The sequence below is a fragment of the Hypanus sabinus genome, chromosome 1, assembly GCF_030144855.1.
Source record: "Hypanus sabinus isolate sHypSab1 chromosome 1, sHypSab1.hap1, whole genome shotgun sequence".
NCBI lineage: Eukaryota > Metazoa > Chordata > Chondrichthyes > Myliobatiformes > Dasyatidae > Hypanus > Hypanus sabinus.
The window spans coordinates 151,997,835-152,020,608 of record NC_082706.1 but is presented as its reverse complement, the minus strand read 5'-3'; the positions used below and the strand labels follow the sequence as shown (position 1 = coordinate 152,020,608).

General features: G+C 39.0%; 1 protein-coding gene across 5 annotated transcripts in view; it reads left to right on the top strand.

Moving 5' to 3' along the window:
• The window catches only part of lrrcc1 (leucine rich repeat and coiled-coil centrosomal protein 1), a 137,864-nt gene extending 115,625 nt beyond the window's left edge, over positions 1–22,239 (top strand). For all 5 annotated transcript variants that reach the window (XM_059979248.1, XM_059979239.1, XM_059979223.1 and 2 more), the window contains 6 exons: positions 1,613–1,776; positions 3,400–3,608; positions 13,797–13,934; positions 17,034–17,169; positions 20,347–20,495; positions 21,444–22,239. In XM_059979248.1, the coding sequence (XP_059835231.1) occupies positions 1,613–1,776; positions 3,400–3,608; positions 13,797–13,934; positions 17,034–17,169; positions 20,347–20,469 (770 nt within the window). In that variant the 3' untranslated portion in view covers positions 20,470–20,495; positions 21,444–22,239. The remainder of the gene's footprint in view (positions 1–1,612; positions 1,777–3,399; positions 3,609–13,796; positions 13,935–17,033; positions 17,170–20,346; positions 20,496–21,443) is intronic.
• Positions 22,240–22,774: the final 535 nt, after the last annotated feature.

Sequence of the window (22,774 nt, the reverse complement as noted above, 5' to 3'; positions counted from 1 at the left end):
CAGTACAAGCTGTTCTAAGAATCCCTCTCAGAGACACTCTACAAACTCCCTTTCTTGGGGTCCAGTACCATTCTGATTCTTCCAGTCTATCTGCATGTTGAAATCCCCCATGACAACTGTATCATTACCTTTGCGACATGCCAATTTTAACTCTTCATTCAACTTACATCCTACATCCAGACTGCTGTTTGGGGGCCTGTAGATAACTCCCATTAGGGTCTTTCTATCCTTAGAATTTCTCAGTTCTATCCATACTGACTCTATATCCCCAGATTCTATGTCCCCCCCCGCCCCCACCACTTGCAAGGGACTGAATATCATTCCTCACCAACAGAGCCACCCCACCCCCTCTGCCAGTCAGTCTGTCCTTTTGATAAGATGTATATCCTTAAATATTCATTTCCCAGGTCCTGTCCACTTGAAGCCATGTCTCAGTTATTCCCACAATATCGTACTTGCATTATGTGATTCTTCCCCATCCTGTCTTCAAATAATTCTGAGAGTTGTGCACATGAATACCATTTTTGTAACCTATGCTTGTTACAGTAAACTGTGTTACTTTTAGTTTGCTATGTGATAATTAAAATATATCTGCCTTGCATTTCAAAAAGGGGTACTACACCATTCTCCAATCCTTTTACACAATCAGCCATCTCTGGGCTCCGAGACATAACTTCTAGCATTTTGAAATTCTTCCTCCTCTGAATCCTACAATTTTTTAAATCAAATTGGCTTAGCCAATTTTCCACTTCTATGGTAGTACTGCTCACTTTTTTACAATGACCTTTTTTGCTATCCTTCTCAATAAATACCTGTACTTTTTACAGATACTTACCTAAAAAAGAAATACACCTTATGGTTTGCCCACAGATAGATATGCCTCTCCTGTGAGCACACCTCACTAAACATTAACTTGCCAAAATAAAATATTGCAGTTGCCAGAAATAGAGAAAATATTGGAAGTACTCTGCAGGTCAGGCGCATACTTATTACAACTGCTGCTTTGTACTTTGATATTTTTTCCTCTTAAACTGCATTTAAGGTTTTCATTTTTCTGTAGGTGATATTTCATCCTCATTCTTTTTTTCATTATAACTTCATAATTACGAGCATTATTCTTCATAAATTGATCAGAATGAATGTATTTTGAACTTTTTATAAACATTAAGTATAAAGCACTGGATTTTTCAGTAAAATTTGGATATGAATTTAGCTTTCAAAATCTAGATAAGCTGAACTAAAATTGAGATTCAGAATATTTTAATGAAAGGTAAGAACACTAAAGATGGTGAAAATCAGTGGCAGTATTAAAGGATTAGTGCATTTATATGCTAACGAATAAAATAAATTATTTTCGCTAGCTGTTTTGAATATTAAAATTTTATTCATGTAATGACCATAAAGATCAATACAGGCTCAGTTTAAGGATGCACAAAATGTATTGGTAAACATGATGTATATCCACAAATTTAAAACTGGTCTTGAGTTCTATAAATTAGGCTTGGTGGTGCAAAATTGGCTTCCATACTTACTGTAATTCAAATAACTGTTAACCTTGTATAACTTTGCATCTCTGAGTGTCTGTTATGAGTATACTGCTTCTACTACACAGGGTCTTCTTTGGCACAAGACAGAGGAAGACTGGAGGCAAGGATTGAAATGTTGACTTCAGAGCTGGAATCCCTTAAAAGACAAAATGAGCAAGACATAAATGCCTTGAAGATCAAAACAAAGATTTTGGATGATCAAACTGATACTATTAGAAAACTTAAAGAAGTGAGTTTCTCATTGTTTAAAAAATACAATCTGCATATTAAGAAGCAAATTATTGCTGTTATACAACTTTCTCAGGAAAAAGTAATACTTTAATAAAGTAGTTAACTTGAAAGCATGAATAAATTTGAACTTTAGTGCTTAGTATAGTCATTTTAACAAAAATAATTAAGTTAGTGATTGACAAGAAAATTATCAAATAAAACGTCAGTAGCTATTATACTGAGTGATTGAAAGTTGTTTAGGAGTAGGTTTTATGACACATTTGGAAAAGACAGACAGAGAAGTATAGAGATAGAATTTTAAACATTATGACATTGACTTCTAAAATGTATCCACTGGTTTGGAATTGCTCAAGACAACAGAACAACAGAAAGCGAGAAGAGTACAGATTTTCTTTGAACATTCCATTGAATGGGGATGTTCTAATACAGGCAGTTTAAAGGGCACATTCACACAAAAATATGTGCAATATTAACTAATACCCTGGTCTAAATTTTGATTTTTGATCTGGTGAGGAGGTGAATTTTCAGGTGATCGGATTGAAGAATGTTGCGTTTGGTAGATTAGTGTTAGAAACATAAGCATCAAGGAAGGGATTGAGGATGACATGAAAGAAGATGTTAGTGGGGATGGTGCAGTGGAATTAGAGCAATGAAAGCTAACTAAATGAGCTAACCTAACAGTTCAGGTTTAAATTGGTTGCTGACTTGATGTAGTCAACTCCTTCACCTGTCTTGGGTTGGCTATCACCAGCAGTCTGTCCCTTGAAGCAAAGGTAAACAGCAGGATTGCCAAAGCCTCAGCAGTCATGGCCAGACTGAACATGAGAGTGTAGAACAACAGACAGCTGACACCTGTGTGTGTGTGCTCGGCACACTCCTCTACACAAGCGAGGCTTGGATGCCATACATCAGCCAAGAGAAGAGGCTAAGCTCGTTCCACCTACTTGCTCATCTTACGCATCTCCTGACAGGACAAAATCACCAACACAGAGGTTCTGCAGTGGGCTGACACCATCAACAACCACGTTCAACAAAGTCACAGATGCCACAGAGGGTTAGGCCATGTCAAATGGATGCAAACCCTAAGACATGCTCGTTGGTGAGCTGAGTGAAGGTTACTGCCCACAAGGAAGACCACATCTCTGCGGCAAGGATGTCTGAAAGCGTGACATGAAGCTGGCAGGCATCGACCTCAACACATGGGAGAAAACAGTTGAAGACCAGACAGTGTGGAGAGCCGCAGTCAAAAGCAGTGCACAACATGCTGAGACAGCAAGGACCAACGTGCTTATCAAGTGAGCCAGAAGAAAAGCCAGAGCTGCATCTCCCAGAGCACCTTCCTCCTTCACCTGCTGCTTTTGTGAACGAGACTGTCACTCTAGAATGGAACTGTATAGCCACTCTAGAAAGTGCAAATAGCCCCAAGTTTATAACCCCAAGAACCATCAGGAAAGTGTCACACCTTTGTCTTTGGATGCTGACGATGACGATGATGAAATTGAGACAATTTATTTGTTCCCTAGAGTGTCCAAGCATGATTTCTAAGAGTTTTTACATGAGAAATGACATGCACTCTGGATTAAAATTGATAATTCCACACTGAAAATGTTTGTCCTTACAGGGTTTACAAGAAAGAGATGAACAGATTAGGAAAATTCGGGAGAAAAACCTACAAGATCAAAGAAACTTCCAGGATCAGTTAGAGAATGAAGTTGCAATATCACAAGATCTGAAAGATAAAATTGAGAAGCTTTCAGATCGGAAAAGTGAACTAAAGCAGCAGCTTGAAGAAAAAAAAGCTGAGCTGGAGGAAAGAAACAATGCATTCAGGTAAATGTCAATATACTATTTTGACATTAAAAATTATGTTTTTAATTGCATGAGGCTGCACTGGTCCATTTTAGATTTGAAAAGTAATTATTCTTAGTGGTTTATTAACAATAGACCAATTACATTTAATTTCAAATCACCTACATGACAGCTGGCAATTGATTTATTATAAAATATACTACTATACTATACTTCCATTTGTCTTTTCATATTAGCTGTCATTAATTTCTTGCATTAAATTATTGTGATGTGCTTGAGCCGTATCTGAATGGCTATGTAAAAGCTGGAAAAATTCCACCCATTAATCTTTCCCAAGTTCTTCTGGCTCCAGTCATTAAGTTTTGTTTTACTTGAATGGATTCCTTTAATCCTTTCTAGCAGCTTTTCCATAGCCAGCTAATTAGTTCTTTACCTGTACCTTTTTGTTGCCTCGTATGTTGACTCTGGCTAGCTGTCAATGCTGAGTTGGAAGTTTGCTCGTAGTACCATTGCAAAGACACCAGTATATAACCTAGGCTGCACTACTTGCCCAGTGGAGTATTTAGCCTTTTAAAAAAAGAATAGTGTTGTTCCCTGCGTCCTGACATACTGCCTGTTATATTATTTTATAACATTATTATATATTATTTTATAATATATTTTGCAGCAGACTGAAAAGCTTGAGCATGTAGATATCAAGAAAGAGGATGTGCTGGAGCTTTTGGGAAGCATCAAGTTGGATAAGTCGCCGGGACCAGATGAGATGGCTACTGTGGGAGGTGAGGGAGGAGATTGCTGAGCCTCTGGTGATGATCTTTGCATCATCAATGGGCGATAGAAGAGGTTCCGGAGGACTGGAAAGTTGCAGATGTTGTTCCTTTATTCAAGAAAGAGAGTAGAGATAGCCCAGGAAATTATAGACCAGTAAGTCTTATCTCAGTGGTTGATAAGTTGACGGAGAAGATCCTGAGAGGCAACATTTATGAACATTTGGAGAAGTATAATATGATTAGGAATAGTTAGCATAGCTTTGTCAAGGGCAGGTCGTGCCTTACAAGCCTAATTGAATTTTTTGAGGATGTGACTAAACACATTGATGAAGGAAGAGCAGTAGATGTAGTGTATATGGATTTCAGCAAGGCATTTGATAAGGTACCCCATGCAAGGCTTATTGAAAAAGTAAAGAGGCATGAGATCCAAGGGGACATTGCTTTGTGGATCCAGAAATGGCTTGCCCACAGAAGGCAAAGAGTTGTTATAGATGGGTCATATTCTGCATGGAAGTTGGTGACCAGTGGTGTGCCTCAGGGATCTGTTCTGGGACCCTTACTTTTTGTGATTTTTATAAATGACCTGGATGAGGAAGTGGAGGGATGGGTTAGTAAGTTTGCTGATGACACAAAGGTTGGAGGTGTTGTGGATAGTGTGGAGGGCTGTCATAAGTTAGAGCGGGACATTGAATGGATGCAAAACTGGGATGAGAAGTGGCAGATGGAGTTCAACCCAGGTAAGTGTGAAGTGGTTCATTTTGGTAGGTCAAATATGACGGCAGAATATAGTATTAATGTTAAGACTCTTGGCAGTGTGGAGGATCAGAGAGATCTTGGCGTCCAAGTCCATAGAACGCTCAAAGCAGCTCTATGATTAAGAAGACGTACGGTGTATTGGCCTTCATCAATTGTGGAATTGAATTTAGGAGCCAAGAGGTAATGTTGCAGCTATATTGGACCTTAGTCAGACCCCGCTTGGAGGTGGTCACCTCACTACAGGAAGGATATGAAGCCATAAAAAGGGTGCAGAGGAGATTTACAAGGATGATGCCTGGATTGGGGAGATAACTTATGAAAACAGGTTGAGTGAACTCAGCCTTTTCTCCTTGGAGCGACGGAGGATGAGAGGTGACCTGATAGAGGTGTATAAGATGATGAGAGGCATTAATAGTGTGGATAGTCAGAGGCTTTTTCCCAAGGCTGAAATGGTTGCCACAAGAGGACACAGGTTTAAAGTGCTGGGGAGTAGGTACAGAGAAGATGTCAGGGCTAAGTGTTTTACTCAGAGTAGTGAGTGTGTGGAATGGGCTGCCAGCAACGGTGGCGGAGGCGGATACAATAGGGTCCTTTAAGAGACTTTTGGATAGGTACATGGAGCTTAGGAAAATAGAGGGCTATGGGGAAGCCTAGTAATTTCTAAGGTAGGGACATGTTTGGCACAACTTTGTGGGCCAAAGGGCCTTTATTGTGCTGTGGGTTTTCTATGTTTCTATATAATTTTATATAATACACAATATTATATTATTTTACTTATTTTTTGTGGTCAATGTGCAATGCTTCCAAATTAACAACTTCTATTGAAGCTTTTCCATTTTGATATCCAAGATTCCATCTGAAATCAGTATTGACTATAAGAAATCACAGAAAATTACATAATAATAATGTGAAGGTAACAAATACAGGTTGTTAAATAAATGTTTGCAAGAAGCATGTGAAGCTTAGGATGCAAGAATCAAACAGCTCTTGAGGATTATAAAGAAGCCAGAAATGAACTCAAGAAGGGAATTAGAAAAGCCAGGAGGGACCATGAAAAGACCTGGACAAGTAGGATTAAAGAGAATCCCAAGGCATTCTGTACATTGATCATGAGCAAGAGTATAAGTAGGGCGAGGGACTAGTTGGCCACTTGATTTTAATTTATTTAGTTCAGCACAATATTTTGTGCCATTCCTGTGCTATACTATTTTATGTTCTATTAGTAAATTATGACAACTCGCAGAAAGCCATGCTGGCTTTCATAATTAGGCCACGATTTTCCAATGGTGCTGGTGTGGATAATTTTGAAGACTGACAAAGAACACAGCAGGATATAGATCCGTTACATATCAGGGCAGAGAAATGGTAAATGGAGTTTAAGCCAGCCAAGTGTGTCTTGTTACACCTTGGTAAGTAAATGTAATGAGACAGCACACTGTTAAGAGCAAGACCCCTAATAATTTTGCTGAGCAGTGGGATTTTGGGGTCCAAATTCATAGCTCTCTGGAAGTTTGTTTCTTAACCATGGGGTAGTTAAAAAGGCAATTGGAATACTTGCCTTTGTTAGTCGAGGCATTGAGTTCAAAAGTCAAGAAGTGATGTTGTGCATTACAAAACTCTGGTTAGGCCACATCTGGGGAATTGCACAGAATACTGATTGCCCCATTATAGGAAGGATGTTGAGGATTTGGAGAGGATGTAGTATGGGCAGTAGTTTAGCGTTCAGCATGACTCTTTTACAGCTTGGGCATCGGAGTTCAGAGTTAAACTTGGTGTCCTCTTTAAGGAGTTTCTTTACATCCTCCCTGTGCATGTGTGGGTTTTCTCTGGGTCCTTAAGTTTTCTCCCATAGTCCAAGGATGTACCAGATAGGTGAATTGGTCATTGTAAGGTGTCCTGTGAATAGGTTATGATTGAATCGGGGGTTGGTGAGGGAAAGCCTTCCCACCCTGCTCAAGGACTGTTTGACCCACTCTCATCAGGGAGAAGGCTGCATTGCATCCATGCCAGAACTACAAGACTATAAAACAGTTACTTTCTCCAAGTAGGAAGGCTGATCAACACCTTTAACTCCACCACTGCTTTATTATTTCCTGTCATTGCGTACAGCCTATCATCACTCTATGGACATGCAATCAACCTATGTATATAAACAACCTTATAATGTTTATTGTGGATTTTTATTATTATTGTATTCTTTATCTTGTTTTTTGTACTACATCACATCCTGAAATAATAATTATTTTGTTCTGCTTTACACTTGTGTAGAAGAAATGACATTAAACAATCCTGAATCTTGAATTATAAGAGGCATAAATAGTGTAGATAGACAATACTATTTTCCCCAGGGTTGAAATGTCTTATACCAGAGGGCATGCAATTAAGCTGAGAGGGATTAATTTCAAAGGAGATGTGAGGGGCAAGTTTTAAGTATATTGGGCACAACATACTCTGTCTCAAATAGTGTCATAGGAGAATTTAAGTCCATCTGAGGGAATAAAAGGACCTTGCCTTCTCCTTTGCACTACCTTGATGTACTTCTACTTTCATACGGATGACATGTAAAACAAAGTTTTGCAGAGAGTGGTGGGTATCTGGAATGCACTGTCTCTGGTGGTCAAGATATGTTTAAATGTTAAGAACAGACTAAATATTCTTTTCACACAATTCTTTTAATTTGCAAGTATTTTTCTAGGAAATGAACTCTAGTTTAAACATTGTATTTCAGTTTATACTATATTGTAATTGTAATCTTTGTCAATTGAGCTTTCTATCACAGTTTTATAAAAAAAATTACCTTTGTAATCAATAAATTTTAGTCTGTTTAATCAGGCTGCTTAAGTGACTATAATAACTTTGTTGGAAAAAACATTAATTCAATGAGCATATTACTAAAAATAGCGTAATCGTTAATTCTCAAGATACACACTTCTACTTATTGGGAGGTATAGTCTCTTGATCAGAAGTAATCCAGCCTGTTTAACAAAATTGCTGTGAATCCATAGGGAAATACATTAATTAAAATCCAAGAATTACAAAGCTACTCTATACATATTTGATTAGGGTTATTAATGAACTAGCAGATGCATCATGTCAAGTGAAGTTATTCAGCTTCCTTCAAATTAGACCATAAGACATAAGAGCAGAATAAGACTTGGCCCATCGAGTCTGCTCCATATTTCCATCATGGCTGATTTATTATCCCCCTCAACACCATTCTGCTGTTTTCTCCCCATAACCTTTGACTAACCTTTGTTTTAAATACACCGAAAGACTTTGCCTCAACTGCTGTCTGAATTCTACAGATTTGTCACCCTCTGGCTGAAGAAATTCCTTCTCAGCTCTGTTCTAAATGGACATCTGTCTATTCTGAGACTGTGTATTCTGGTGCTAGAGTCACCCACTATAGGAAACATCCTCTCCACATCCACTCTATTTAAGCCTTTCAATATTTGATAGGTTTTAATGAGATCCCTCCACCCCCAATTCTTCTAATTTCCAGCGAGTACAGGCACAGAGTCGGCAAATGCTTGTCATACGTTAACCCTTTTGTTCCCTGAATCATTCTCATGATCATCCTTTGGACTCTTTCCAATGCCCACACATCTTTCTTAGGTAAGGTTCTTAAAACTGCTCACAATACTACAAATGTGCTGTGACCAATGCCTTATAAAGCCTCAGCATCACATCCTTGCTGTTATATTTTAGTCCTCTCTAAATTAATACTAACACTGCATTTGCCTTCCTTACCACCAACTCAACCTCAAAGTTAATTTTAGGGAATCCTTAACAAGGGTTCCAGACTAAACTTGAATCAATGAAAAATGCTCGACAACTGTGGCAGGGCTTGAATGCTATTACCTCTTTATAAAATGAAAGCAAGAGACATGCGACAAAAGGGCTTCACTTCCAGATGAGCTCAATGCCTTCTATGCTCGCTTTGACTGTCGAAACATGGAGGAACGTTTATGAACTACCACAGATCTTGATGACTTTGTGATTTCAGTCTTTGCAACAACATCCTTCTTGAGGGTGAACCCACGGAAAGCATCCAGCCCAAATGCGGTGATCAGTTGGTGGACTGTTCACTAATATCTTTAACCTTATGCCTTAACAGTCTGACATACCCACCTGCTTCAATTAGACCTCAGTCATATCAGTGCCTAAGAAGAATATGGTAATCTGCCTCCATGACTATAGTCCAGTAACATTTACATCCATTGTGATGAATTGTTTTGAGAGGAGTTGATGAAACACATCAACTTCTGCTTGAGAATCGACTTAGATCCACTCCAGTTTGCCTACTGGCACGACACATCCACAGCAGAAGCCATTTCATTGGCTCTTCATTCAACCTTAGAACATCTGGACAACAGAGAAATTTATAAGGATGCTCTTTATTGACGACACGCAACATTCAATACTATCATTCATTCAAAACTAATCATAAAGCTTCAAGACCTTAGCCTCAATACCTGCTTCTACAATTGGATCCTAGACTTCGTCAGTCAGTTTGGATTGGCAACAGCATCTCCTCCACAAACTTCATCAGCACAGGTGCATCACAAGGCTGTGTGCTTAGCCCCCTGATCTACTCACCTTACACTTATGACTGTGAGGCTAAGCACAGCTCCAATGCCATAATCAACATTTTCTGCTGAAACGTCGACTGTACTCTTTTCCACTGATGCTGCTTGGTCTGCTGAGTTCTTCAGCATTTTGAGTGTGTTGCTCAGATTTCCAGCATCTGCAGATTTCCAATGCCATAGGAAAGTTTCCTGGTGACACCACTGTTAGCAGAATCAAAGCAAGTGATGAATCTGCTTATCGCAGGGAGATTGAAAATCTGGCTGAATGGTGCATAACAACAACCTCTCCTCAATACTTGCAAGACCAAGGAGTTGATTGTTGTCTTCAGGAGGAGGACAACAGAGGATGCTCCTCATCTTGGGATCAACAGTGGAGAGGTTCAGCAGTCTTAAAGTCCTCTGAGTTATCATTTCAGAGGAACTGTCCTGAGCCTAGCACGCAACTGCAATTATGAAGCAAGCACACCAATGCCTCTACTTCCTCAGGAAGAAGGTAGGTACAGGAGCCTGAGGACTTGCACTGCCAGGTTCAGGATAGTTATTACCCCTCAACCATCGGGCATTCGAACCAAAGAGGATAAGTTTACTCAACTTCACTCGCCCCATCATCGAGCTGTTCTCCAATTATGGACTCACTTTGAAAGACCCTTCATCTCATGTTCTCGATATTTATTGTTTTTTTTTCTCTTTTATATTTGCACAGTTTGTTTTCTTTTGCACATTTGTTGTTTGTCCGTACTGTTGAGTGTGGTCTGTCATTGAGTCTGTTATGGTTCTTAGATTTATTGAGTATGCTGCAAGAAAACGAATCTCAGGGTTGTATATGGTAGCATGTGTATTTTGATAATAAATTTACTTTGAACTTTGAACTAGGACCTCTAAGTCCCTTTGCATATTTGATTTTTGAATTTTCTCACTATTTAGAAAATACAGGCTCCCCCCGCTATTAGAAGGTAGAGCATTCCTATGAAATGGTTTGTAAGCCGGAATGTCGTAAAGTGAAGAAGCAATTACCATTTATTTATATGGGAAAGATTTGTGAGTGTTTGCAGAACACTCAAAAAAAAACTACCAAATCATGCCAAATAACACATAAAACCTAAAATAACAGTAACACATAGTAAAAGCAGGAATGATCTGATAAATACACAGCTTATATAATGTAGGAATACTTTTCTGCAATTATTGCAGCACTGTCCACCGCAGTGAAAATCTCACGCAAGCGCTCTCGGTAGCACATGCGGCAGAAACACACGGCACGAGCGTTCCCAGCAGAAACACTCTTCCTAGTAACCTTTAAGCTATGAAGCTACCAAGTAATTCATAAAAATACATAGCCTATATAAAGTAGAAATAATGTACGTCCAGTAGAGTTTCACTTACCAGAATCAGGAAGACAGTGAGCACACTGATGATGGTGTGTTAGGCTGAGTCAATAGACAATAGGTGCAGAAGTAGACCATTCGGCCCTTCGAGCCTGCACCACCATTTTGAGATCATAGCTGATCATCTACTAAAAATACCCGGTTCCTGCCTTGTCCCCATATCCTTTGATTCCCCATATCTATAAGATACCTATCCAGCTCCTTCTTGAAAGCATCCAGAGAATTGGCCTCCACTGCCTTCCGAGGCAGTGCATTCTAGACCCCCACAACTCTCTGGGAGAAGAAGTTTTTCCTTAACTCTGTCCTAAATGACCTACCCCTTATTCTCAAACCATGCCCTCTGGTACTGGACTCTCCCAGCATCTGGAACATATTTCCTGCCTCTATCTTGTCCAATCCCTTAATAATCTTATATGTTGCAATCAAATCCCCTCTCAATCTCCTTAATTCCAGCGTGTACAAGCCCAGTCTCTCTAACCTGTCTGCGTAAGACAGTCCTGACATCCCAGGAATTAACCTTGTGAATCTACACTGCACTTCCTCTACAGCCAGGATGTCCTTCCTTAACCCTGGAGACCAAAACTGTACACAATACTCCAGGTGTGGTCTCACCAGGGCCCTGTACAAATGCAAGAGGATTTCCTTGCTCTTGTACTCAATTCCCTTTGTAATAAAGGCCAACATTCCATTAGCCTTCTTCACTGCCTGCTGCACTTGCTCATTCACCTTCAGTGACTAATGAACAAGGACTCCTAAATCTCTTTGTATTTCTCTCTTACCTAACTTTACACTGTTCAGATAATAATCTGCCTTCCTGTTCTTACTCCTAAAGTGGATAACCTCACACTTATTCACATTAAACGTCATCTGCCAAGTATCTGCCCACTCACCCAGCCTATCCAAGTCACCCTGAATTCTCCTAACATCCTCATCACATGTCACACTGCCACCCAGCTTAGTATCATCAGCAAACTTGCTGATGTTATTCTCAATGCCTTCATCTAAATCATTGACGTAAATTGTAAACAGCTGTGGTCCCAATACCGAGCCCTGTGGCACCCCACTAGACACCACCTGCCATTCCGAGAAACACCCATTCACCGCTACCCTTTGCTTTCTATCTGCCAACCAGTTTTCTATCCATGTCATTGTCTTCTCCCCAATGCCATGAGCTTTAATTTTACTCACCAACCTCCTATGTGGGACCTTATCAAATGCCTTCTGAAAATCAAGGTACACTAAATCTACTGGATCTCCCTTGTCTAACTTCCTGGTTACATCCTCGAAAAACTCCAATAGATTAGTCAAGCATGACTTACCCTTGGTAAATCCATGCTGGCTCGGCCCAATCCTATCACTGCTATCTAGATATGCCACTATTTCATCTTTAATAATGGACTCTAGCATCTTCCCCACTACTGATGTTAGGCTGACAGGTCGAGTTGGAGGTTGAGGTCGTTGGAGGTTGGGGTGTCATCCCATCATCTGTCTCCATCAGGGCAGGCAGGTCACCTTCTATGTCTGCCTGCCTCAATGTTGAAGATCGAGTTTCGTCGCCTGCTGTGGCTGATGTGGAAGGCTTGAAAAATGACAATAGACTTGACTGCTTAGCCTCGCGCATTTTTCTATCATACAGTTCTTTGCAAGCACTCATACCATCCTGCAAATAAGCCCTAAACCTACAGACCCTTTCAAAATTAAAGTCATACTTTCCTGCAATCATTACAGCATTGTCAATCCCAGCGAAAATCGCACGCAATTGCTTCACGTTCAGTTCCTGGACGACTTCACTTTCGGGCCATTTGCTTCTGTGTTAGTTTTCAATTGTTATCCTTTCCTCTTCATCTGTCAATTCTTGGTCATGGGATGACAAAACCTCTTCAACATCATCTTCGTCAACTTTCACAAACCCTTATTTACTATATCCTTATAGCCAAACTCACTATATCCTTAATTTGTTCACCAGGATCGAAATGCTTAATCGTGTCTAGTTTTATGCTAAGTGTAACACCCTTACGCACTCTTAGGCTTTTCAGATACCTTAGAACTCATCTTGCTAACGGATGCACAAAATAAATAGACATAAAGCACAGATGCTCACAGGCACATGTTTAAACAATGGCGGCTAGAATGCAGTTCTGGGGGAAAGAGCTTGGCTGCTCAGGGCACATGCTGCCTTTTTTCATAACAGTGAAAACACTGTCTGTTAGCAAAAACAGGTAACTAATGTAGGTCTTTCGTCACAGTGAGGTGTCGTATGGGGGACACCTGTAAACAGCATCCACTGACACTCCTTTGTCTATCCTGCCTGTTATTTCTTCAAAGAATTACAACAGATTTGTCAAGCAAGGTTTCCTCTTAAGGAAACTGTACTGACTTTGACCTACGAAATCAAGCATCTCCAATTACCTGAGACCTCATCCTTAATATTTTACTTTATCGTTCTAACCACTGAAGTCAGGCTAGTTGGTCTATAATTTCCTTTCGTCTGCCTCCCTCCCTTCTTAAAGAGTGGAACAACATTTGCAATTGTTTTTGCAATATATAGTAATTTGCAATATAGTAAGAAATACTTAGACAGTTCAGGTTGTAAACGCAGAGAGAGAAAAATAGGGTTTTAGGATAATCACATTTCAAAGCTGAGTATTTATAGCAATTTTTGCCTTTGTAATATCTGTTATGTTTTGTTTTTGTCTTTTGTATTTGTAGTGCTGTAAACAAGAAGTGGCAGGATAAGGCAGAGATATTAACTGTATTGGAAACACAGGTCAAACACATGAAAGAATCCTTTGATGCCAGAGAAAGAAAACTTGTTGAAGAAAGAGACAAAGCTTTAGAAGCCCAAAAGTAAGTTTTGGCAGCAATAAAAAGTATTGTCACTTTAGCTACTCTACTTGTTCTAATAATATAATATCCCACAACCAAGCATATCTTTTCCTTTCTTCCCCCGACTCCCCCCCAACTTTCTGCTACGCGACTCCCTTGTCCATTCTTCCCTCGCCATTGATTTCCCTCCTGGCACTTACCCTTGCAAGTGCTACACCTGCCCCTACATCTCATCCCTCACCACCATCTGGGGCCCTGAACAGTCCTTTCAGGTGAGACAATACTTCACCTGTGAGTCTTTTGGGTTGATTCACTGTGTTCAATGCTCCCAGTGTGGCCTCCTGTACAACGGTGAGACCCGGTGTAGATCGGAAGATTGCTTTGCCAAGTATCTATGTTCCAACCACTAGAACAAGCAGGATCTCCCCGTGGTCACCCATTTTAATTCCAATATGTCCAACAATGGTCTCCCCCACTGTCATGATGAGGCCACACTTAAGTTGGAGGAACAACATCTTTTATTCTGTTTGGGTAATCTCCAACCTGATGGCACAAACATCAGGTAATGCTCCCCCAACCCTCCCCTTCTCCACTTCCCATCCCCTTTTTCCTTCTCTCACCTCATCTCCCTTCCCACCCATCACCACCCCCTGGTACTCCTTCTCACTTTTTCTTTCTTCCATGGCCTTCTGTCTCTTTCACCAATCAATACACCAGCTCTTTACTTCATCACTCCCACTCAAGGTTTTAAATCTACTCCTCACCTTTTTTTTCTCTCCAGTCCTCGGCAAAGAGTTTCAGCCTGAAACATCAACTTTTTTTTTTCCATAGATGCTGCCTGGCCTGCTGAGTTCCTACAGAATTTTGTGTGTGTTGCTCGGATTTTCAGCATCTGCAGATTTTCTCTTGTTTGTCTCAATGTTATGTTTGCTTTCACAATTGCTATCCCAATCCCATACACTTTATCAGTATTTGTTTAACATGTTCTAATGGATGTATTTTTTTCATATTTGCCCAAATTAACAACTGAACTTAAGTATGAACTCTGCTGAAAATTTGATTCTAGATTTTTTTCAATTTCAACTGCAAGAACCTTAAAATGATTTGTCAGTCTAACTGATTTACATTTTATATTGAGAAATTGGGCATGCTTCGCAGAATTAGAGTCGAGAAATTAAATCATCCCTGGAGAAACATTTCACAATCTGAGGAAAATGACTTTTATTAAAAACGTAAGATAAAATGCAATGGATAAATGCAATGTTATTTTTAAATTTTGCTTAATCTTAGTCAAAACATGGAAAATGTGATTCCTGTATTGCCACAAATCTTGAAAAAAAAGTCTTGTGATTTAAACAGTCTGTCTTAGCTAGGCAAACATCTTATGGATCCACCACTCAAATTCATTAGTGTGTGAGGCCCAGGGTAGCTTATTCTACTGAACAGGCCTTCTGCATCCATAAAGAAATTATTTAAACCCTGTTGGTTGTGGAGATGGATTACAGGAAGCAAGGCCCAACAGGGGGACTGGAGAGTAGAGTTTCAGAGCAATGGTCTGAATGTTCTGGAGTTAAGTGTTCAATTTTAGTGCCATCTGTAAAGACTTTGCACATTGTCCCCATGAAACGCAGAGGTTTCCTCCAGGAGCTGAGGTTTCCTCCTGCAGACTGAAGACCTACTAGTTAGTAGGTTAATTGGCCATTGTAATGGTCCTGTGATTTGGCTAGTATTTAAAAGGTGGTTTGCTGGGCTTGCAGCTCATTGAGCTGGAACGGCTTGTTTCACACAGTATCTCTAAACAAAGGAAATAAAATAGTTTGGATCAGAATTGGTATGTAGAGGACTTGGAACGAAAGTTGGCTGTGAAGGATAGTAAATGGAGTAGGGTGGGGTGGGTTAAAGGGAGTTCATAACTGAGTCGGAAGGTATGATTGGTTCTTTAGGTCAGGGCACTAGGGCAGCAAATTTCAAAGTCCTCGGCCTGAGTGATGTGTAACTGGCACATGCTACTCGTGTGTAAATGAAAATGTCAACATTTCTATGCATCAAATGCCTAATGGACCCCAACGTTAATCTTGCAGACTTTGTACACGATTCCCAATTTTCAATTACATTTCACTTTCTATTAAAACTGAATCAGGAAATGCCAGAAAAAGCATGTCCAAATAGATCCAATTTCAATACAATTGCTTGTATTGGGATAAAAAGTATTACAATGCCACCACCTGGCCTAATGTGCATTTAGACACTGGCAAGTTAATTAGTTTTAGTTTTAATTTTGAATATGGGTATGGTCATTTATAATTGAAAAGTTGACTCAAAAAAGACTAACAGTGAAATGTAAAAATTTTACCATTAGGAATTCCTCTCAGACATTTGTAAGAAAGTAAGATGCTGTTCAATATTTTACTATGATTTAAAGAAAATGACATTCCTCTTAAGCAAACTATGCTCAAAAATATCAAGAATTAAGGTTTATTCTTTTTCTTAATTACAAATTTCTTGGCCAAATTACGCAAATCTCATTGATTTTGCAGCTTGATTAAATTGCTTTCTCTTTGAAATCCTGTACTCTTTATCTAATCTCCACCATTATTTATACAGAACATATTGTAAAATAACATTTTGTTTTCACTTGGAATAAGAGTAACAATCCCACTCAAAATGGAGTTTGGCATTGAATACTTTGAATCTATTTGGAAGTACCACACAGAATCCCAATATAAGCCACAGAAGAAAGATACCTTCTAAACTATCTTATAGTCTGCTCTTTCAAGCACTCCTGCCCCACCTGTAGCAGGATTTGTGAATCCCACATTTATCTCAAAGCTATAGAAATGGTCTGGAAGCAAGTCATCCTTTATCCTGAGGGGCTAGGAGGAGCTATCTAAAATGATCACAATTCCTTTTTTAATGTGCTAATTCTCAGAATAACTTCTGCTTTGTCATTTTTTAATAAATCGTCCAGTTGTGCATAAATTCATAGTTTCTTATTACTTTCATCTGCAGAAAATGACTAAAGTTTACTCGAGTTTTATTTTTCATGTACAAATAATAGATTTTTTGCAATGTTAAATATATTTAAAATATTTTACTGTGTGTTTGTCCAATATTGCCAAGGGCTGCAGCAGAAAAACTTCATTCCATGGATGATGCGTTCAGGCACCAGCTTGAGGCTGTACAGGTATCTCACCAGACCCAACTTCTGCAGTTAGCCAATGAAAAAGAAAAGGAAATTGAAACAGCAAAACAAAAGGTAACATTTTCTTCCTTGTACACAATAATCTACATAATACTTCATCACAAAATATCTTGCAAACAATGCAATTTAAGCATTGGTGCTGTTCTTATTTAAGCAAATGTGGCAATCTGTTTATGCATAGCACTCTCTTACAAATATAACCGGTAGTGCCTTTAAGAAAGCGACTTATGCGAGCAGCTTCAATGGAAATCTTCAAATATTCCCATTTTAGACTACTGCAGCTGAAATCCACAGCTACAGTCATGGACAGTACAGTAAGCAACATCATTTTAAGGCATTTTTTTAAAAAAAGCTATCACGACTCAAAGTTGAGGAATCTTGGACAATAGTCTCCGGGTGCAAGTGCAGTTCTCCCTTAAGATGGTGGAAGAGAGGATGCTGCGCTGGATTAAAAGTTCTTTTAAGGAGAAGAGGGTTCTGACTTCCACTGCCATCTATTCTGCTGGCACACATACAATCACTGGGAAATAAAATCAAAGACCTCAGAGCAAGGCTGAGGGATATGGGAGACTGTTGTGTTTTTTGTTTCACAGAGTCTTTGTCTCCTCCACCATTCCAGAGTCTGCGATGTAGCTCGCTGGCCAAGATAGGTCTGCAGAGTCTTTCAAAGGCAGAGGAGGTGGAGTATGCTTTATGATTAGCTCCTCGGTGCACAAATACAGCAGTTCTGTCTCAGTCCTGCTCACCCTACCTGGAACGTTGAGGGTCATCCATTTGGAGCTTTTAGCCATCACCTCGGTGGCAGTGTGCATTCCACTTTAGGCCTCTATCAAACTCAGCAACATAATCAACTGTCAGAAACAGCCTTCCCCATCATTTTGAGGGATTTTAACCAGGCCAGCTTGAAAAGGTCTCTAAGTAATTATCACCAACATATCACTTGTGAAACTAGAGGAGCTCTGGACCACTGTTACTCTATCATCAGGAACGTTTCCCATCCCATCCCGCACCCATACTTTGGAAAGACTGATCACCTGGCTGTACTTCTCCCTGAATGTAGGCAGAGACTGAAGACCACAGCACCAGTAGAGAGGACAAAGAAGGTATTGTCAAAGGAAGCAAAAGAGCGCTTTGAATCAGTGGACTGGACAGTAATCAGGGGTTCATCTTCAAGTCTGAATAGCTGTGCCAAGTTGTCACAGACTTCATTAAAATCTGTGTGGATGAGTGTGTACCTACAAGAACGTACTATACAAACCCAAATCAAAATCTGTGGATGAGCCAGGAGATTCATAGTCTACTGAGGACTAGATCTGGCATTCAAGTCCAGTGATCTAGGATTCAGGAAACCCAGGTATAACTTACGGAGGGCTATCTCAAAAAGAACAATTTTGATTGTGGTTTTAGGTGAAATCAGATGCGCATGAACTCTAACAGAGTTTACAGGTCATTACTTCCTACAAACCGAAACCTAACATTATGAATGGCAGGGATGCTTCATTCCCAGATGAGCTCAAGGCCTTTTAAGGCCGCTTTGAAATGGTGAATAAAACTATAGCTATGAGGATACCTGCTTCTTCTGGTGACCTGGTTGAGTTCTGAAAGCCTGTGCCAACCAGTTGGAGGGTGTGTTCAAAGACATTTTCAATTTTTCATCGCTACATTTGGAATTTCCTACCTGTTTTAAAAGGGCAACAATCATATCAGTGCCCAAGAAGTGCTGGCAGAGCTGCCTTAATGAGTTTTGTCCAATTGCACTCAAATCTACGGCGATGAAGTGTTTTGAGAGGTCCGACATATTGATGCTGTTTCAAAGAGGGCATGATAGAGGCTACATTTCATTAGGAGATTTGCTTTGTCATGACAAACACTCGCAAATTTCTATATTTTCAATGGAGAGCATTCTAAATGGCTGCATCGTCGTCTGGTATGAAGTGGGGGGCACTTCACATGATTGAAATGAGCTGCAGAAAAGTGTAAACTCTGTCAGCTCCATCATGGGCACTAACCTCCCCAGCATCCAGGACGTCTCAAGGAGTGATGCCTCATAAAGGCAGCATCCATCATTAAGGACTCCCATCACCAGGTCACAGTACAGTACTTATTTTTATGTGTGTGTGTGTGTGTGTGATATATACACATACATACAGACACGTGCTCCCTAGAACTGAAAACAGATGAGTTTGTCCCATTTTTTTTCCTTAACAGCCATATTACATCCTTGAAGTGAAGTAAGCCCAGTTGGTAAAAATCTCGTCCTGGTAAACGTTGGTTAATTTGACATTTGCTCATTTGGGTTAATTGGTAGAAAACTTGACGGTTCAAAGATATTTGATTCACAATTCTCAATTATACCCAACATCTGTTATCGCTGAGTATAATAGATCCTATTCATATCACTTCAAGGCTTAGAATTAAATCTACCAATTTTGAAGCCAAGAAAACATTATTAATAAGTTTCCATTGAAGCAGACATAATTAATAAGAAATTAAGACCTAGGAATAAATAGGCTATTTGACATGTCGAGTCTGCTCTGCCATTCCATGGCTGATTTATTATTCCTCTCAACATTCTCTCTGTAACCTTTGATCCTCTGACGAATCAATGGTAATATCTGGAATACTTGTAGGAATTCCATGTTTTTTATGGAGAGGACATACATACTCAACTCTGTTATAAACTGAGATCAAGCTCAAACTTTGGAATTTGGAGTTGTGAAGTTGCATCATATTGCAGTTATGAGGAGTGAAACAACAACAAAGGTCTAGATTGTGAATGTTAAAATACCAATGTAAAGATCGAGCAACACACACAAAATGCTGGAGTTACTCCAGCTGACGTTTACTCTATTCCAATGATGCTGCCTGGCCTGCTGAGTCCTTCCAGTATTTTGTATATGTTGCTTGAATTTCCAGCATCTGCAGATTTTCTCAAGTGAGTGTAAAAGATAAGTTTAGTTACAAAATATGAATATCCAGGGCACTTTAAAATGAATCCAGATCTTTGAAATGCAAGTTGTTTTCATATTGTAAACTAATAAAAATATAAGCTATAATTTTACTTGCCAATTGAACTAATTCACATTGCAAAATTTGTCCTAAATATAAATTGAATTTAAGATGTGTTTTATTTTCATTTTAGGTGGTCTTTTTTCATGCACATAACCAATACATTCAAATCTTTTATAGCTTTGTTTTGCACTATTATATGTAGTATTTTAATTAATTCAGGTCTATCAAGTAGAGGAAGAAATGCGTCATCTTCTTCGAGAGACAGCATATGGCAAGAAAAACATGGAAGAAAAGATACGCAAGCTCACTAGTGCTCTTAATGATATCAAGCAAGAACTGTGAGATTGTCACAGACAACTTCCCAATATGTATGTAATTTACACTAGTTATTAAGTGACTGAAAACTGAATTGATTTCTTTAAGTAATGCATCAAAATTATTAAATCCTACTGTTTGGAAAACACCCCTTTAATAAATGGGGTGACTCTTATTCTGATTATACCCTACTGTGGGTCCAAGTTAGTGGAAACAATCTTGACTTGCTCTCAGTTAGTTATTTTTGATCAGGGAGTTTGGAAACAAATATTGCTTTCAAAATCTCTGCGCTACTTCAAGAGCAGGCAGAGAATTAGCATCCACTCAGAACACTGGAGGAACTCAGCAGCTCAGGCAGGATCTATGGAGGGAAATGAAAAATTGACTGTTTTTTGCTGACATTGGGAGTAGATGAGGAGAGGACAGAAACTAGAATTAAAAAGGCTGAAGGTTGTAGAGGAGGAGGAGCAGTAGCTGGCAAGTGGTAGGTGAATCCAGGTGAAATGGGAAGGTGGGGGAGAGGGGAAAGGGAGTGATATGAGAAGATGGGAATTTGATAGGTGGAAAAGGCAAAGGTTTGAAGGAAGAATCTGATAGGAAAGGACAGTAGACAATGGAATAAAGGGGAGGAAGGTGTGGGTGATCTGCAGCTTGTGGGGGTAGGGGGAGGAGAAGAAGAAAGAGGTAAAGGGGTCAGAAAGATAAACGAAAACAAAGAGGGGTGGGAAACGGAGGGTGGTGGTTACCAGAAGTTAGAGAAATTGATGTTGATGCCTCCCTCACTTTTTTTTAATATACAGTATTTCTGGTTTTTGCACTTTTTAAAACCTATTCAATATACATATACTATAATTGATTTACTTGTTTATTTATTATTATTATTTTATTTATTATTTTTTTCTCTTCTAGATTTTGTATTGCATTGAACTGCTGCTGCTCAGTTAACAAATTTCACGTAATATGCCAGTGATAATAAATCTGATTCTGATTCTGATTCTCAGGTTGGAGATTGCCAAAACAGAATATGAGATGTTGCTCCTCCAAGCTACCTCTGGCCTCAATGTGGTATTAGAGGAGGCTGTGGACAGACATGTCAGTGTGGCAAGCTGAAGTGGAATTAAAATAGCTGACCACCGTAAGATCCTGTCTCTTTTGAAGGATGTACCGAAGATGCTCATTGAAACAATTCTCAATATGCTTCAGGTCATACTAACATAGCATTGGCCATACCAGATACAATATATAACTTGATAGATTCACCTTGAAGTGCTGCCTCAACTGGAAGGTCTGCTGGAGCCTTTAATGGTGGTGAGGGAGGAAGTGCAGAAGAAGATGTAACGCTTAGCACATTTGCAAGGATAAGTGCTTGAATGGAGATCAGTGGGAAGGAATCTTGTTTAAACATGTCCATTTAAACAACATATTGTTCAATTTTGGTGTAATGAGATTAAATCATCCACTTGATTACTTGTAAGACAATGTTATCCTACAATAAGATGCAAGGCTATAAAGAAATGAAAGATTTTGAACTCCTGGCCAAGATAAAGATAATTGATTTGTTTTCACTTGCAAAGAAGAAAAGTATTCAGTTGAGGGAGGGACAAAAATCAAGTGTAATTCAATACATTAGGCTAAGTTGCTATTTCTAGTAAAGTTGTTTGGGGGAATAATGTACTCGTAATTTATTTTCACTGGGGTGGTTTAATGTTCATAAATGTATTTGTACATATAAATTGAGTTCAAGAATATTTTTTACAATTTTCAATTAAATGTAAGTTATAATAAAGTTACATTCAAGAAATTTAGTTACTTTCCTTACAAGTAATTTTGAAATGCTAGAGAACTAGACTGCTTTTCAGATTAAGCATTTTATTGCAAAATTACATTTTGCCATCTTAGTGAGGCAACTGCTGTTAAATTATGTTTTTCTTAATGCAATTCCAGATAACAATTACTTTTAACTTGTATTCCCAAAACAGATGTGTTTCAAGCTACATGAAGTGAGAAGTGTTTTTCACTTTTGTATTTCTTCAATGACTGATCATCTTTAGGTATACAATCTTAACTTTACAAAATCAGTCACGAAAATAATTACATAACAATTTTGAACATTTTATTCAACTTTTTACTTGATACTATCCTATAATAGCCTCTCCAACAATGTAGTTATCACCAGAATTTATTTCCTCAAAGTTTCACACCACTCTAGATCTCTGAATTGTTTCTTCTGTTGTGTTTTGATAAGAAAAGCTGACATAACTATATTGTATATAATTTGTATACAACTACATAACATTATCCTCTTATTCACACAAAAAATCCTGGTTTATAC